We start from the raw sequence: 16,551 nt of genomic DNA, 5'->3' as shown, positions 1-16,551 counted from the left end.
TGCTTTGTAAGAATAAAGTAGTAATTTACACTACGCAGTGATCACGTACATCTTGAAAATTATATTTATTTTTTATCGTCATCGTGGTCTATTGTTACGGTATATATATATATATGTTCAATTAAGTTAGCCATTACTCTGGCTAAATATGTTTATTCAGACATTAACGCCCAACATGTTCAAGTAGACATTAACATTAATGTCAGCATGTAATTTTATACGCTCTTGTGTTCGCCCTCTTTCGTTCGCTCAATTATCGATTTTTTTTTTTCAGTCATTTATCTTATTCTATCGACGAATAACATTTATGTTATGTCTGAGTATTTATATCTACCATTGCATGTACCTGTATCATTAAGCTGTAATTTTACGTAAATATGTTCGAGTTAATCGCGCGTGAAAGAATTTTTTTTGGATAATCTTGACACGATGAGCGGTCACCTGATAAATACATTTTTGTACAGCACTTTGGAAAGTACGGAGTAAATTTCGTAGTTTATAATGCATAAGGATTATTCGCAAGTACGTACGTAGATGTGCATTGAAATTATTTATATGCAGAAATTGTCTACGTCAAAGCTCGCGTATAACAGAACGAATGAATTTTTCTACCATTACTGTGAAACTAATTATAAGTTGATAAATTAAGAAATAGAATGTGCAATTAGTTATTACTAGGCATTGTTAGGAAAATATAAATTGTCAACGAAAGCATCGTTTATTAGAAAGGAAAGAAATTGTAATATGGTTTTGACAAAATTTTAGAAGATCAATTTTATTATCTCGCTATATATCTGTTTATTATCCTCTTTCTATAAAACACAAATCGAATCAAGTCAATTGGAGCAAGAAGCTAACAAGAGGAAAAGAAAATATTCTACTGTATAGTGCGGCGTATATTTCTGCTCTAATCATAGCTAATCAAGTAGCCTTTTCTAACATCGTTCATTGCTTGCGATTGAAACGTAATTGAACCCCTACCGCGGATAGGATCGAAGATTTATTCCTTATTCATCAAATCTTGATAAACTCGAGCTTCGTGTAGGTATACGCGAATAAAGTAAAAGACGAAATATTGAAATCCTTCTCCAAAACTTTTTCTATATTTGTCAATAAAGATGAGTTGAGTTTCTAGACTTTGGACGACCTTTTTTATCTTTAAAAAGGATCAAATACGATAACGAAGTTTGGGCAATAATTTGAATTACGTAAATTACGTAAAATTTGAGATTCCAAATAATTATTAACGTAGCGAAATGGTCGGATCATAATTTTATTCCTTTTCGATCATCGGAATTCTATATTTTGTTGCACGACGATATTTGCAAATAATTGTATACGCGTAATGATTTTATGTTAAACCATACTCGCTTAACAATTATAATAATTTGATCGATACGGTATTATCTTTAACGTCGTATTAGTCGAATGTAAAATTGTTCGCGATACGAAAAACTGATCGATAAGCTAAACGTAAATCACCGGCAGGTCGTTTCCAGGTAAACCTGTTGACCGAAGCTTTGAAATTAACACTCGGATCGACTAAAGATTTTTCGTCGTCCTTGATATAAAGCAATTAAGTAGTGGCTGCGAATCGATCGTAGAAAAGTTGTCGAAAAGTGCACGAGATCGTTGGCGAAGAAATTGCAAGTGATTCGCATCGGAGGATGCAAAAGCGCGAAGAAGGAGGGACGCTTGCGCTAAGGGAGACCGCGTGCTTTCATTTCGAGCGGCCACCTGTGCTTGCGCTCACACTCTCCTACCCCATTCAAACCATCCCAACCCCTGCCCTATACTATATATAGGGAGAAGACACTCTCGATACCGTTTCACTTCTCAACGTTACCACCGCGTCGGACTCTCTACATTTCCAAGATCGTATCTGCTTCAACAAACGGACTCGCAACGATTCCTCAATTATTCTTTCACCCCTATTTTACTTGGTGAGTTGACGTGTCTACCTCATTTATCTAATTTATATTGTTATTTATTAAATTTCCAAAATTTGTTCATTAAGTGGCAATTACATGTTAATAGATCATCGTTACGGTACAATTAGTTTGAACGAAATAACAGATTAGTTTGTAAGAACGAAACATCATTTTTTAACTTGTGACTCGAAAGAATGTCTGAAAAAGTTGTTTACATTTACGTATCTTCTACGTATTATGTACATAGATACATGTATAACATGTATTCGTATATAACGGTTTTAAGATCATTTTATAGGAATGGAAATTTAAAAAATATATAAATGTATTTAAATAAATTTTCGATAGATCAACAGTTTTTATGACAGTGATAATAATAATAATAAAAGTACAAAACTGTACTGGAATAGCGACACAACACCTACTGTCTAACCACTTACTGCCTTTTTCTTCATAAAATGTAGTCTTCGATGAAACGTGTAATACATTAGGACACACTTATAGCAATACAGACAACTAAAATCAGTCACATTATAGACTTTCTTAGATCTAATGGCCGAGTAGTATGCCGAGCTCTCGTAATTGTGGTCCGTATGGTGTACGTATTTTATCTCGTACGATATTGTATTACTTAAAATTGCCTGATTGTATATCTTGACTCGGGCTACGAGAATGGTTGTCGTTACCTCTCTTACTGCTAGCCCCCATAACGTGGTAGATGCGGAAAATACTAAAGCTACTTTGATGAATACGTAAGAACGTTTCGAATACGGGAATCTGAATACTTGGCACGTGTACCAAGGACCAATACGTCATAGGTACATGCTCGATAGCAAGGAAATCGTCCTGGACGATGACACATCCAACGACTGACAATAGTTGAAGATTACGTCTTTACCAAAATTATTATATAAGTTTCATCACAATGTATGTTTAATCTGACACGTATTTATACGAAAATGATGGAACGTTGCCACGTTGTGCCGCAAACTTCCTGATTTCTCTTTATGAAAATGAAAACCAGGATAGTCTTTTGTACCACGGTGTACTATTCGCAGTGTACTTGTACGATAATGTGTTTGAATCTTCTATCGTCATCTATCGTATCGCATGAATCGTTATCCAAAATCCAAAACCTTCGTCGAAAAGGTTGATAATCATAATTATTAGTAGGAGTAATATTGTAAGGAGATATTATTGTTTACGAGTTCGATTCAATTTCACGCCCATAAATCACGCCCTAAATGTTTGCAACTGCTTCTAATTTTATCAAATTTCTTTAAAACTACGTCATATTACCCGTCTAAAAATATTACTAGTTGATCGATAACTTAAGTACATATCCGCCCTTACAAATAATTCATTGACGAAACATCTATGAAATTTTAGGTAAGCTACTCGTATGTCCTTCCTGTGCTCGAGCAATCCGACGTCTTGTTTATCGACGTATATGAATTCTATGATTGTGATCGACGACACGTACTACTCGCTAGTGGTAGTAGCAGTGCACTTGGTGTTTGGTCGAATTTTTCACGGTACATACTATGATTATCTTTGTCGATGTATGTATTTCTGCACACAGATATACGTATATAGCTGTATATTAGAAAGAGTAAAAGTATGGTTATATATAAGAGTAAAGTTACAGTTTTGTAATGAAAAATAAATATAGAAAACTTATCATTTGTAACAATATTGTAACTTGGAATCGTTATGATTAAGTAAGATACTCGTACATTAAAGATACTGGAATGCCCATCTTGTGTACATATTTTCTCCAAAGAAAGCAGTAAAACTTCTTTAAACTCGATAAAAGTTTTTCCAGCAGTCCAAGAGGGAGGAGTCTTATAAAAAGTCCGAGAAAGGTTCTTTAAACGATCCAGAAAAAATTCTTATTTACTCTAACTGTTTTGCCTTTACGTACGCGAGGTTTCTTCGTACGGTTTTAAGAAAATCCAAGACTATCAAGGAACTAACAATAAGTTTAGTAAAGGGAGATAGGGAAAAGTTATAGGATGGTATTTAGAAGCAGATACATAGGTATCTATTCAGGGACAAATTCAGATAAGATTGGAATATATGATAGCACGTAAAGTATGCGCAATAAACGGTGCTAATATAATGCGTTGCAACATCATTACGATACGATAGAGACTCAATGAAGAAACTATTTTTTTTACAATCAGAACAATCGTAACATATTGATTAATTAAAGTTAAACAGTATAATGGTAAAATTTAACCGGCTGGCGTGGATGTCCACCGCGAAAGTGGTCAAAAGTTTTGAATACTTTGAGATCATCTACATTTTTCTACAAATGGAAGTAGAGTAAAAATAAAGAAAAGAAACAAAATTTATCTACTACTATGTATTTAACAAAATCTTCTTACTGAGTTTAATCCATAAACCTATTCAAGATTAACTAATATAACTTTCGATGAAAATCAATTAATGGCTTGATATTATTTTACTTTCAGGAAATTTGATAAGATGTCGATCAAATTCTATGCAAAATCACTCTTGCTATTTATTATTGTTGGCCTTGTTGTTGGTGCTGAAAATTACATAGATTATGAAGGTAGGTGAAAAATAGTTGAGAATATTCGTTCGACGCAGAACGAATGAACGTATTATTTATGTCCGTCCGATGAACGTTCGAATATAAATAATATTATCCTTTTATTTTATATTTTTTATATATTTATTTACGTATTATTTGTTAGTATTATTTATATGGTATCTAGGTACTTATTTTAATTTTGAATCTGTAAAACTGTATACGTAGATCGTTACAAGCTGTTACAGAGTTTTTGTAGTCTATGTTTGCAGTCTAAGTTGAGACGACCACATTATCACATTGAGGAGAGCATTGCTTTTGCTACCGCTATGTAATACAGCAGTAACGTACTTCAAACGATGAACGAACAAGCCTTTCAAAGGTCAAAGTTTTGTTTCGATGAAACGATTTCTATATCGTTCCTATAAACATGATAATTACCGCTTTAAAGCTCATAGCTCATGTATGAGCGTTGAAAGTGGAAAATTACAGACGTCTGATGTCAGATTTACCTGTAACAAGCTTTTAAATGATCGCTCTCGATATGATAACTTTTTCGTAACTTTGCCATTTTCATTTTGCATTTTATTATACATGCAAATCGCTTAACGTAAACATTGAAAATTTAATAGATTGAAATATAATATTATTTATCAAAATTAAATGCCCGAATACTTTTGACAATGTTAGTAACTGTCATTTGACTGACAATGGCTAACTAACATTTGGTCGAACTGTCTAATTTCACTGATCTTAATAGCCAACAACGTCTGTATATCGTATTTACAGATGAAGTAGCAGAAAAAACGCCAGTTGAAAATATTCACGAGCTTTACAGAATTCTGATGCAACGTAGCGCTCTAGAGAATGCCGGACTTGGCGAGACACCACTAGAACATTTGATGATCCGTAAATCTCAACGATCGCCTTCGTTACGTTTACGTTTTGGACGTTCGGATCCTCGTTCGTCCGTAAGTATATGAGTTTTTAACGTTTTTATCTTTAGATAACGAACATTCTTGGATAAACACTCGAATAGAACAGAAATTTAGAAATACTGACGTAATAAGAATAATAACTATATTTTCGTCCTTTCTTTGGACAATACGCTCACTTTTCCTTCGTTCGTGCAACAGTGAGACTTACCCATTTTTCTTATCTAATTTACACAACTACCTTACAAGTTTTCTTCGCTTTTTAACCATGACGAGTGCAAAACAAGTTAAAAGTAAGCTAAATTTTATTCAATTTCACGCGAGTCGTGGAATTTCATTCGAGCAATGATTCGTACTTAATATAGAATAATAGAGAAACTATAACATCTAATTATCTTATAAATCCAGAAATTACAGATCTATCGCGAACGAAATGACGTATATGAAAAACGTATTTGTATATTTATTGTAAATATACAATCGATGTAATTACGATGTAATCGTAAAAATGTAGAAGTCAATAATTGTGCGACAATATTTTGGAACAAATAGTAATAGAATTTGTATAAATAACATTTGAAAATTGTATTTTTCAGGTCGGAATTCTACCAAAACCTATAAGCGTTATTTCATCGAGATTCGACAACAAGTGAACACGGATATGAATAACATTCTTCAGTTTCTCTTACCATATATATATATATATAAAAATCGTACAGAGTGTACAACGTACATCTAATTATATTGTAACATTACACGATCTGCTAGAAAATAGAAATTATTTTTATTCTTCTTCTTTTATTCTTTTTAAACACGATGAGAAACTGAAAACATCATCCATAATTGAAATATTTTCCATACTAAATATTATATTTTTGATGGTTCGTTATGTAAAGTTAATTTTTGCTTTGATTGTAAGCGGTATAAATATATAGTAGAGGGTGTAGTGTTCGAAAAGAAAATCGACATTTGAAATTACTAATAAAAGGGACACAAGAGAAAGTTACTATGTTTTTTGCATTACGCGATTAATTTGTATCTCCTTGTTTATTAAGTTAGCAATTTTAATTTATTTTACGTACATATATCCAGTGACACCTTTTATTAAGTAAATGTCTCAACATTATTTACGTGATATGTATACGCTATACATATATTTATATATATTTATATGAATTTATCTGGCAAAGTTTAGTAAACTTAGCCTTGGAAGAGAACAATTTTTTTTCAACGTTTTGCTGAAGTCAAAAATTAATGATAAGAATGAAAGAAAACAACCATCACAACAGTTGTATACATAAAATTGGATACTACCTAATACTTTATTTATTTTCAACTTTTTATTATTGTTAATTTCATTTCTCCGAGTATGAGTCGTTGAAACGAAAAGATCAAATGTTGAATTATTTATTTGACTTGATTTCCAGTGTTTGCTGGTGTCGATCTGCCAATTCGAACCAGGAATTTATACAATGACGCATCATATAATAAACATTCGGTTAATAGATGTTTGAGATGGAAGTACACCTATTTAATAATAAGGTGTACTGAATGTGGAAATAATAACAAGGCTTACTTGAGATGCAAGTATATTTAATAACAAGGCTTAATATGATAATATCGAGAATTTCAACAGATTGAAACGAAGAAATGTGAGTTTGGGTTTTTTGTAAACTTTGGAGTGAAAATTTATTAACTACGTATAATCATTTGACGCTTACAATTAGGTGCAAGGTATAAATTGTTTCCGAAACGTTATAATTGAACGATTCTATATGTGCCTCTTTTTTCGCAAATTTTAAGTACATTCATTGCGCTTTTACGTTATTTCACTCACATAGAGATTTCAAGCATAACATTTAATACGTATAATTTCTCAACATTTCTGGCTCATGCCCTAAGTTTGCGATATAGAAAATTATATGGAGAACAAAATTTGAGTCTTAGAATTAGTTAAAAAAGTTTAGCTTATCTTAAGCTATAATTTAAACGTTTAATATGATTTCATGATATTTAATCGTTACTTAAAGTGTGCCGTTTTTATGGAAGAACAAAGTTTCTTAAGCGAACACGCGGCTTCTCTGTCTTCGTGAATCAATTCGCCGACATTTTTAAATTCTGGCCGTGATAAAAGTTGGCTTCGTGCGTGGTCTATAGTAATAGAAAGTGGCATTGTTAACATTTTTCTCCAATTCGTTTTCTCATATTGGATAAGAAACTGTAAGAACATGACTTTGTTACTCTTTGTAAATATGATAATACGTATTTTACTTTACATAAATATCGATATCAACAGAGTTTGAATACTTTCACCGGGAAAAACGTATTATGTAGTTGATCGTTCAGACTATACTAGCCAATATATGCATAATTTCGACATATCTACTAATTTGTTTCTTTAGAAATGTGAAATAAATTTGCTTACTCTTATCCTGTTTGCCGTACTGTTTTATTTCTATTAAATGCGAACTATATCACGTATTTATTTACGAAAACCGAAAACGTCTTTACTAAAATTGTTTCGTGAATAAAGTTTCTAATTATAAGACAATTCGATTAACAGATAATGAATATATATGTACATACCATTGTATATTTTACATTAACCACTCTGTCTACTCTATGTATGTCTGCATTACTTGGTTAAATTGTTAACCTTATTTTATTCGAGCTTTGTAACGTAGCTATTTTAATAAAGATCTATATGCTCCCTCGATTTTTCTATTTGTTTATCCTATCACGATTATTATCCCAATTATATACTGACCTGATCAAATGTTGTGTCTTCAATATGGAACATTATATGCGTTAGTGGTTTACAAAGAGGTGACATATCCGGTATATCGTCCACAAGTTTCGTAATATCATTTTGTCGTAATTTATTTAATATTAAATCAGACGCGCGAATTAGAAATTCGTGCGTTACCTGTAACGCAAAACATTTTTCACGAAATTAAATTTTGCATGCAATAATTTAGATCACAATATGTTTTGTCACGTACTTTTAAAGCCTGCCGTCCGGAACTAGTGAACAACAGCTCGTCGGTATGTACCTCGATAACGGAAAACAAGTTGCACGTTTCATTAATGCATGAATCTATATTTGATGTTTGTACACTGAAAGATTAATTTCATTGTCTTTAAACGTTTAAACAAGATGGAAGGGAAAAATTGTTGACCTTGAAATCCAAGATAAAGGCGAATTTCGTAGCAGCTTTCTTACCTTATTTTTCATCGAAAAATCATTTTGAATAGTGCGTTGTGATTGCCAATTTTACATAAAAATTTCATATAAATATTTTTTTAAGATTATAAAATAGTCTTACTTCTTTTTTACAAGCTGGAAGAAATCATCGATTTGGGAAGTATGCTTATCGTCTTCGTCGATACTACAAATAGCTTCGGCCAAGGTGGTTACTGTTGCTGATACATCGTTGGGGTCGAAATGATTTAATTCTAAGTAATCTATTCCTTCAGGGGTTGAATCGCCGTGTATTTTTGTTTCGCACGTTTTCGAAAACTCGATAAGGGCGGTATAGAGAGATGCACAGAGAACGTGGAGAAGGACGTTCCCACCAATTGGATGACAATGGGCAGGAATATTATCTTGTAATGCAAGTACAGTTTTTAAAATTGCAGGTGGTAACGTTACATACAATTCAGCGAAACAACCAATTACCAACGACATTGCCTGATACATAGAAGCGCCTGTCTGCAAATTATTAAGACACTTTTTCAGGTTTCTCAGTAATAATTGCAGGAGTAATAAATTCATGTCAAATATCTGCTTGTTACGTTTACATTCGAAGGTAATACATTTATATAAATACCGTATCGAAGACTAGCGATAATATTAACATACAGCTCGCTCTACATGTATGTGCATGCACATGTAGAGATGTAGTTTTGTTACTATTAAAATGAAACTAGACGCACGTTTATAATCAGCAACTTACTCTTACAGCTTCCAAAAGAATTTCGATAATTGGATGCATCATATTCTTTAAAGGACTTAAAATCGCATTCAGCCAGGGCGGTCTTGATTGATTCCACACCTAAATAAATATGTTTATGTTGCTTTTACATATATTATTTTTTATTCGTACATGTTTTATTTTTATTCTCGATATTTTAACGAATACCTGTTGGCGGTCCAGATAGCTCGACCAATCGGGAATCTGCTTTAAAGCTGTCACGATAACACAACCAGGGTCTTGCGCTATGTACGTTAAAATATACATTAAACTATAAAGGCCTAACGCTGACGTTACTTTCATCGATGCATTGCACATTATACCACTGCATAAAAAACCACCGCAACTCATTCCATTGGATTGTAATTCTTCGGAAATATCAAAATCATTTTTAGACGTAAAATTACCACATTTGTAGATTAAAGTGTTTAATAATATTTTAGCCACCGCATAGTCATTCATAAAGAGTACCTATGAAAATTTAAAATTAGCGTCTTCTTTTAATCGTGCAAATGTACGCATTTGTCGGGGACAAAAATAAGCGGGCAGGTAGCGGAAATGGATTGCATTGTTTTACCATTTGACAAACATCAACAGTAGAAGAAAATTATTGAAAAGAAACAACTGGTTTTATATTTATAGCTTATATCTCTAATTAGAGATCATTTCGTTCTTATGCTATAGATAGCGTTACAATTACCTTCACTAACTGAGGCCAATTTGGTTGGGGTTGATGTCTAAGAACGTTTAATTCTAAAATTGCGACTCGATTTTTAGGCAAACTTGAAATGTAAATGTCAGAATCGACGGAGCCTAGTAAATTCGGTGCGCATACTAATAACCAGGCAGCAGGTTCGCGACGCGGTTGCAAAATTGTTAAATTTTCAAGTCCAAAACGGAATACCTGCAATAAAAGTTCAACGAATCTAGAACAAAACTGTATATGTACTATACCTACGTATTTGTGTATACCTATTATTAGCTATACATATGTGTATGTATATCAGTTACGATAAAACTTAGAGTAAAAGTCGAAATTAAGATATTCTTATTGTATCCCATACAGAAGAAATAGATACTATGTAAGGACGTTAAAAGATTGTGCGAGATGACCTTGAAATTTCCAAAAAAAAAAAAAAAAAAAAAAAAAAAAAAAAAAAAAAAAAAAAAAAAAAAAAAACAAAAGAACAAGAAAGAATTATTACTGCCATAACATGGCTCATTCTGCAACGTTACTCTACTGATCAGTAGAACACATTGTAATAAAAAAATTGTTATCCTCGAAAATCATGTTCAAGATCAATTCTGTATCAATTTTTCTTTTACAAATGTCCAGATACCGATCCAGAGAGATATACCTCTCAAAGAATCACCCTGTACATATATTTAATCATATTTCAGTTATTCGAAGCTGTTAATATTTTACCTGATATAATTCTCGAAGAGGAGTTCCCCTTAGTAACAAGCAAATCAACAATTCATTGCATTTCGCGTGTATGTCCCTAATGGCAGTTGGTAATCTATTTAATTTCACTCCAATCATTTCGTTGGCACTTGCACAGGCACCCAAAGCAAGATATCCGGTACAACACAGAACGTTAAAGGCATCCGTCCAGAATTGTTCGGATCGTGCCAAACTCGGTCGACCCTATTTTTAGTTTATATTTTTTTGTATCGATATTACCTATACGCATAGTAAGTGAAAGCGATATACGATCGAAGATATTCTTACGTAAATAAATCTTGTAACAATAATGGACAAAGATTCGTTCAACATTCCAGAAAAAACACGTTGTGCCATTTTTGGAGATACGGTACTCCATAGATCTCTCTTTGTTCCTAAAAATATGAATTAAAAAATATGAAAAATATAGTTATAATTAAAAGGAAAATCTATAACAGTATCGATCCGTAGGTGTTTAAATAACATAATTTCAAACGGTGCATTTGGATAAGACAAATATGGATCCTCGAAATCTTCTGGAAGGAAAATTATAAAATGCTACGTTACATGAATGGTTACAACTTTCGGATTTCAAGGAATGTTAAAAACACGTTATATATCTTCTGCTGAGAAATTTTATACCATTTTATACCATTTGTTATGTCATATTTCCCAATCGTTGCTGTAAGAAACTACTATCTATTCGCGTTACTGTAATATCAATTATTAAGATAATGTCTTGTAACAGAGGCTACATATTAAAGATCTCTTTACCAAAATGAAATTACTTATTGCTGTATAAAAGAATGTCTGTAAACTACGTCTTATCGTGACAGATATCAAGAGATATCAGGTAAAAGGTATAAATCACAACTACAGCTTTTACAAACTATTAATATCTTGATATCGAATACCGAATTCGTTTTTCCGACATTTAGATTGATAGACGATATATTACTTTCTAACTTTGTTATAATTACCTTGCATATATAGCCACCACATTTGTATTACGAAAGAGCATCGTTCTCGTTCAAAAAATGACGTAGTATCATGCCAACTGAGGGAATCAGCTTCGTTAAGTATATACAACGAAATTAAGCGGCAATGTAAATCCAATAATCGCTCTGCTACAGCTTCAGCCATTTCATGATAGCATTTATATGATGTGTTTAATTTCTCGCTATCCCAAAGAAAGATTATGGAAATTATTTGGAAATTAAAGCACTCTAAGCTATTAATTGGAAATTGCGAACACTACAATAAACACTAGCACGATGTTATTATTATCGAAATAAGATTTTTCTTTTATCTGAATATTCTGAGTATTCGATATTATTTTGCAGATACTTGCAATTGCATATGGAAAAAGGTTTCTAAAGATAATGCTCCGTACGAAAATTTTCAGTATGAATGTTTCAGACTTATTGTATCAGACCATTCAAATTTACATGTACAATCCTTGTATAGAATTCAGGTTTTGTCATTTTCTTATCGTTAGACATGTCTATCAAGATTATCGATCTAAATGAAATGAAATATAAAACGATAAAAAAAAAAAAAGAAGAGGAATAAGCGACAACCGTTGATTCGTACAAGTTAGAAAAAATAAGTTATTCACAGTTAGGTCTTTCAGTAAATAGAATTCCTTCGCTTTACAAATTTTAAATTTTTTAAATCATCTATATAATTAATTTGTCTAATTCTCCATGTATCTCTTAATTTTAATTATATAATAAATCTAACATTGCATTATACCTTGTGATAAGTATACGATTTTAATTATGTACGTAAAGACTAAACTTTATGAAAGGTAATTCAAAAGTTCGTGCAATCATATAAAAAACACACGCATCCATACGCGCACAGCAAATATCAATTACCTTGATTGTGGGGAAATTAAATTCTTAGCTTGTCGATTATAGCACCACAGACAATTTCGTATTAATGCAGCTGCTCCTAAAGTAGCTGTTAATACCGTTAAATCTGCATGATCTAATGATTCTTGAATAAGGAGATGTAAATGTTCTGAAATAACGTTATTGTTACAAAATGTGTAAAATATTGTCTATTAAAATGTGTATTAAAATATTATATATTTTGCGATAAGTTTAATTGCTCGTTTTATTTTAGTAAAGCAACAACAGGTATCTATTTAAGTACGATTATGTACGATGACTTAAGCTTCCATCTTTTTCCAACAAAGTTATTTTTTTTTACCTAATAATTTATCAGCGGTATCGACAACAAGTAACACAAATTCGGATGGTGAGATCTTTTTGATAACTCTCTCTTCGTTTTCTACGATTGTGGAAGATTTGTTTTCCATTAAACTCGTTAGACCAGAATGACGATTAAAAGCAGCTTGAAAATCTGCTTCCCACCAGGTAACAATTTTAACTGCGACAAATGACGCGTGTCTCGGGAAATCAAGTTTTCCACCGCTAATACGTGAGCAAAGGGGCTCCTTCAGTACGGTTTGCATTTCCTGTATCATTATGATATATTATACGTTATTATACCATAACAAACTTACGATATTATTAGTTTGTAAGAAAATAAAATTGAGATAATTTATATTTACGTGTATATTTTTATATAGTTGTGGTTTAACACTTTATTAATCAAATTGTAAAAAGAACTCGTGTTTGCGTTTAAAATCTACAGTTCGATGTTACATACGTACATACAATAATTATAAAAATTCTGTATAAATAACTCGATAGTAAAGGAGAAAATTTTTCTATTCCAAAAGATCTATCATAGATATACAATACACCATAACTAATATATGTATATGAATGATTAAGGAGGAATATGAACTAAGTGATCGCACAGCTTGATCGCACACAAACCAATTAATTTTTAATCGTGTATTTCTTCTTTATCTTAAAAACAACACTAAAGTTAATATTATCAGAACTGAGAAAAGATATTAGCATCGATTTCTAAATTTCTGATTTCATATGCAAAACTTTATTCACGATAATAGAAATTTTTTATCGTTTGTAAATTAAATAAACAACTTAGCACCTTATAGAAAATTGTCATATTAAATAAACTTACATGAGTCACAGCCGAAATCGTACGCAACATGTACTTGTACATATAAAATTACATTTCATCGACTAAAAAAACTTCAAGGGTGATGGAAAAAGAGATTAAGACTAATATACATACATATATATATATTGCAAATGTTGCTAACAATATAGATATACAATATAGATATTTTTTTTATTTTTATTTTTTCGAATTCCCCTTGGGGAAAATACATACATATATCATACGCATGTCAATACGATTTTAATTGTAAGATGGTTTCCAAGCTAATATACATGTATATGTATAGCAATCTTATCTTTTTCCATACTTAGAAAAATTCCAAATATCAAATACCAATACCGAATATTAATATATTTTAATAATAATCCGTATAACTATTATACAAATTTACTTATTATTCACTATTATATATTTATTATTTTGTAGTAAAAAAGGAAAAGTATTTTCTTATTAAGTTTCCAAAACAAGTTCTTTAACTCGGTGGAAAATTATTCGAGAAATTCGGAACAATTAATTAAAAGTAATAATACCTGATAATATTGCATGTCCCGTTGCAATAAGATTCTAACACGGTCTACTAAATTGCCATCTTCCATAATCTCCATTTTCGTCGATTCTTTGGTAGACAATAACGTTCTTAGAAATATATAAATATATAAAAATATTTATTAACGACAAATTTTAGATAATAATATTCATTAATACTTAACTTGAATATTACTTACTTACATAAAGCATACTCGATAAATAGTTTATACAGAAAAACGTATAACGATCGTGTATATATTGTTATATTAAATTTTAAAATGAACTATTCTTGATTAAATTTCTTCTTTTGGACATAAATATGCATATAAATACCAAACTTATAATTATTTTATGATCTCATAAAAAAGTTTACTAAATGTGCCATTCTATCATGCAAATATTTGTGTCAATATTTCACAAAGATACTCACATAAATATATTACAATGTTTTATCTATTTTATATTATTATTTATATACATAGATTGTAAAATTGTACATTTCCAACTTAAGATATTCAGCCATTTCAATCGATATTACAACTTTGATCATCGGTAAATGGAATTAAAGATCTGTCATTGTTGCTTCTCTTTCTTTTCCACTAAAGGAACATTTATCGAAGTTTGTTTGATCCCTTATGATTGCTGCTATTTCATTGTTAAGTAGTTCGTGTAATGTTTTTCCGTCATGTTTATAAATCCATCTACCATTTATAAAATCGTATCGCTTTGGACCAGACGTAGGAGAAGATAGCCAAATTTGTTTATTCGGAGTCTGACGATTTATGACATAAGTGCCATGAGATTTACCAAACTTGACAGTTAATACTCCATCCTACAACATTAAGTATGATATTATTATCTAAAAATCACAATTAATATTAATATCTTCATAATTGTAGCGCAGTCATAAAAATATCATATATATGCTGATACAACATACCCCATATGACACATCTGCATCTGATAAATGTGCTGCTTGCTCTATTAATTCATCAAAATATTCAGTTAAAGAATCAAGTGTTTCGTCAGAAATTCTCTCAAATTCTGCAGGCGTCAGTTCTCTATGTAAAAGAAAAGATTTCTTTTGTGTTATTCATAATTTACTGTTGCTTGCTGGTATATTCTTGTTAAAAGATAAGGCTCCAAAAGGATTAGAACTGAGTTAAATTATAAACAAATAATCATATACTGCATGTACTATTTCTACACGTGTATGTGTATATGTACCTATGAGTCAAATGCACGATAGATTGTACTAAGTGTAATATATAATATTTATACATATACATTTTATGCATTTAATATTTGCATGTAATATTTAGATTTTCAATTCAAAACATTATTAAAAGATCTAAAGAAAGCACAGCTATTTTAAGCTTAAAAAATGTACAGAGAATAAGTTGTCATTGTTATTATCGTAATATATACTCACTGTGTAATTGGAAATACAACGCTACTATTTGAACTGAGATAAGCTATTAATTGGTAATTGAATGTCTTTACATTATTACTTTTATTTGAATACTTTTTAGAATGTAATACAAGATAACCTGTATTCTTTGGATATTTTATATTGATCTCTTGTATTAAACAAGTATTTATAACTTTTGATACCGAATCATGCGATAGAATTCTGAAAATGCTACTTCTTGTTATACTTCTAGTTAGTAACATGATATAAATTTTTTCTATATTGTATATTGATCAAACAAGGTACCAAAAGGACATTGCCATGCGTACCCTCTGCGCAAAACATGGTTTTGTTGTGGACTGTATAATCATACATATTAGTATATATACTGTTACGTCATAGCGTGATTATAACTTCATGAGAGTCCTCATGCTTATAGATCTGATCGTTCCCGAACTAGTGTGACATCATGCGGCGAAGTGCTGAGGTCAACTAAAGGTAGCATATACAAGAACCTATAAAATTAGGGATCTGCCCTGTTTGGTTGCACAGAACATGTAGAGGCAATGCGAATTGATTATGACTAGCAATAAATAAACGACGAAAATAAAAAATTAAGTATAAACAAATACACATAGCGACAATATATATATAATAATCATTAGCATTGCCTCTACATGTTTTTATAACGAACATTAAGAAAAATGT

The 16,551-nt window shown here is 31.2% G+C and overlaps 3 protein-coding genes across 13 annotated transcripts; 1 reads left to right on the top strand and 2 right to left on the bottom strand.

The window, feature by feature from the left end:
* The first annotated feature begins 1,817 nt into the window (after window positions 1-1,817).
* LOC122567208 (short neuropeptide F) lies at window positions 1,818-6,425 on the top strand. 2 transcript variants are annotated; one of them, XM_043725542.1, is made up of 4 exons: window positions 1,818-1,943; window positions 4,409-4,509; window positions 5,278-5,459; window positions 6,020-6,425. In XM_043725542.1, the coding sequence occupies exons 2-4, from the start codon at window positions 4,422-4,424 to the stop codon at window positions 6,074-6,076; spliced, it is 327 nt and encodes a 108-aa protein (XP_043581477.1). In that variant the 5' UTR covers window positions 1,818-1,943; window positions 4,409-4,421; the 3' UTR covers window positions 6,077-6,425. The 2 variants fall into 2 exon arrangements, with proteins under 2 accessions (XP_043581477.1, XP_043581478.1); XM_043725543.1 differs by lacking the exon at window positions 1,818-1,943 and adding an exon at window positions 3,316-3,466.
* Window positions 6,426-6,580: 155 nt separating this feature from the next.
* Window positions 6,581-15,002, bottom strand: LOC122567202. Of its 10 annotated transcripts, none has more exons than XM_043725526.1 (15): window positions 14,863-15,002; window positions 14,630-14,736; window positions 14,435-14,540; window positions 13,059-13,326; window positions 12,722-12,866; window positions 11,822-12,021; window positions 11,130-11,236; window positions 10,824-11,045; window positions 10,098-10,301; window positions 9,566-9,868; window positions 9,380-9,478; window positions 8,750-9,135; window positions 8,426-8,540; window positions 8,191-8,349; window positions 6,581-7,641 (listed from the first exon to the last, which is right to left on the bottom strand). In XM_043725526.1, the coding sequence occupies exons 3-15, from the start codon at window positions 14,507-14,509 to the stop codon at window positions 7,444-7,446; spliced, it is 2,481 nt and encodes an 826-aa protein (XP_043581461.1). In that variant the 5' UTR covers window positions 14,510-14,540; window positions 14,630-14,736; window positions 14,863-15,002; the 3' UTR covers window positions 6,581-7,443. The 10 variants fall into 10 exon arrangements, with proteins under 10 accessions (XP_043581461.1, XP_043581463.1, XP_043581460.1 ...); XM_043725528.1 differs by having other exon boundaries at window positions 14,634-14,736; XM_043725525.1 differs by having other exon boundaries at window positions 14,630-14,733; window positions 14,863-15,000.
* Window positions 14,868-16,219, bottom strand: LOC122567206 (frataxin homolog, mitochondrial). The gene is made up of 3 exons (XM_043725538.1): window positions 15,865-16,219; window positions 15,373-15,493; window positions 14,868-15,264 (listed from the first exon to the last, which is right to left on the bottom strand). Exons 1-3 carry the CDS (start codon window positions 16,104-16,106, stop codon window positions 14,995-14,997), a joined length of 633 nt encoding a protein of 210 aa, XP_043581473.1. The 5' UTR covers window positions 16,107-16,219; the 3' UTR covers window positions 14,868-14,994.
* Between the last annotated feature and the right edge of the window lie 332 nt (window positions 16,220-16,551).

Source organism: Bombus pyrosoma, linkage group LG4, assembly GCF_014825855.1.
Source record: "Bombus pyrosoma isolate SC7728 linkage group LG4, ASM1482585v1, whole genome shotgun sequence".
NCBI classification, from domain to species: domain Eukaryota; kingdom Metazoa; phylum Arthropoda; class Insecta; order Hymenoptera; family Apidae; genus Bombus; species Bombus pyrosoma.
Note: the sequence above shows the minus strand (reverse complement) of the source record. Positions and strands in the feature narration are given on the sequence as shown.